Source organism: Arachis duranensis, chromosome 3 (genome assembly GCF_000817695.3).
Source record: "Arachis duranensis cultivar V14167 chromosome 3, aradu.V14167.gnm2.J7QH, whole genome shotgun sequence".
Taxonomy (NCBI): Eukaryota; Viridiplantae; Streptophyta; class Magnoliopsida; order Fabales; family Fabaceae; genus Arachis; species Arachis duranensis.
The window spans coordinates 114,246,599-114,246,971 of record NC_029774.3 but is presented as its reverse complement, the minus strand read 5'-3'; the positions used below and the strand labels follow the sequence as shown (position 1 = coordinate 114,246,971).

The window sequence follows — 373 nt, the reverse complement described above, 5'->3', positions numbered from 1 at the left end:
TCTTCCTCCTCCGAGTCCTCTATCTATTGTGGCTCATTTCCAAGTTTGATAACAGATGGATAGGTATCAGAGGGTGGAGAAGCCCAAGACGGAGAGTCCTATAAACGACAACGATATACGCATTACAACTCAAGGTAGGATGCGCAATTATATCACCTATGCCACCACTCTCCTCCAGGTATTCTATTATCATTCATGCATCTCAATTTCATCTCAAATATCTTCTCTTTTGTGTTTTCTGCATTTCATTTTTTTTAGCATGCAGGAGAAAGGGTCTGAAGAAATTTCTCTTAAAGCAATGGGCAAAGCTATTAATAAGATTGTAATGATTGCTGAACTCATTAAGGTGTGTTTGTCTCTTCACTTCTGTATT

General features: G+C 38.6%; 1 protein-coding gene across 1 annotated transcript in view; it reads left to right on the top strand.

The window, feature by feature from the left end:
* Positions 1-55: 55 nt before the first annotated feature.
* Positions 56-373, top strand: part of LOC107480319 (uncharacterized) — a 2,128-nt gene continuing 1,810 nt past the window's right edge. The window contains exons 1-2 of the mRNA XM_052258434.1: positions 56-178; positions 266-346. Coding sequence (XP_052114394.1) covers positions 56-178; positions 266-346 — 204 coding nt within the window. The remainder of the gene's footprint in view (positions 179-265; positions 347-373) is intronic.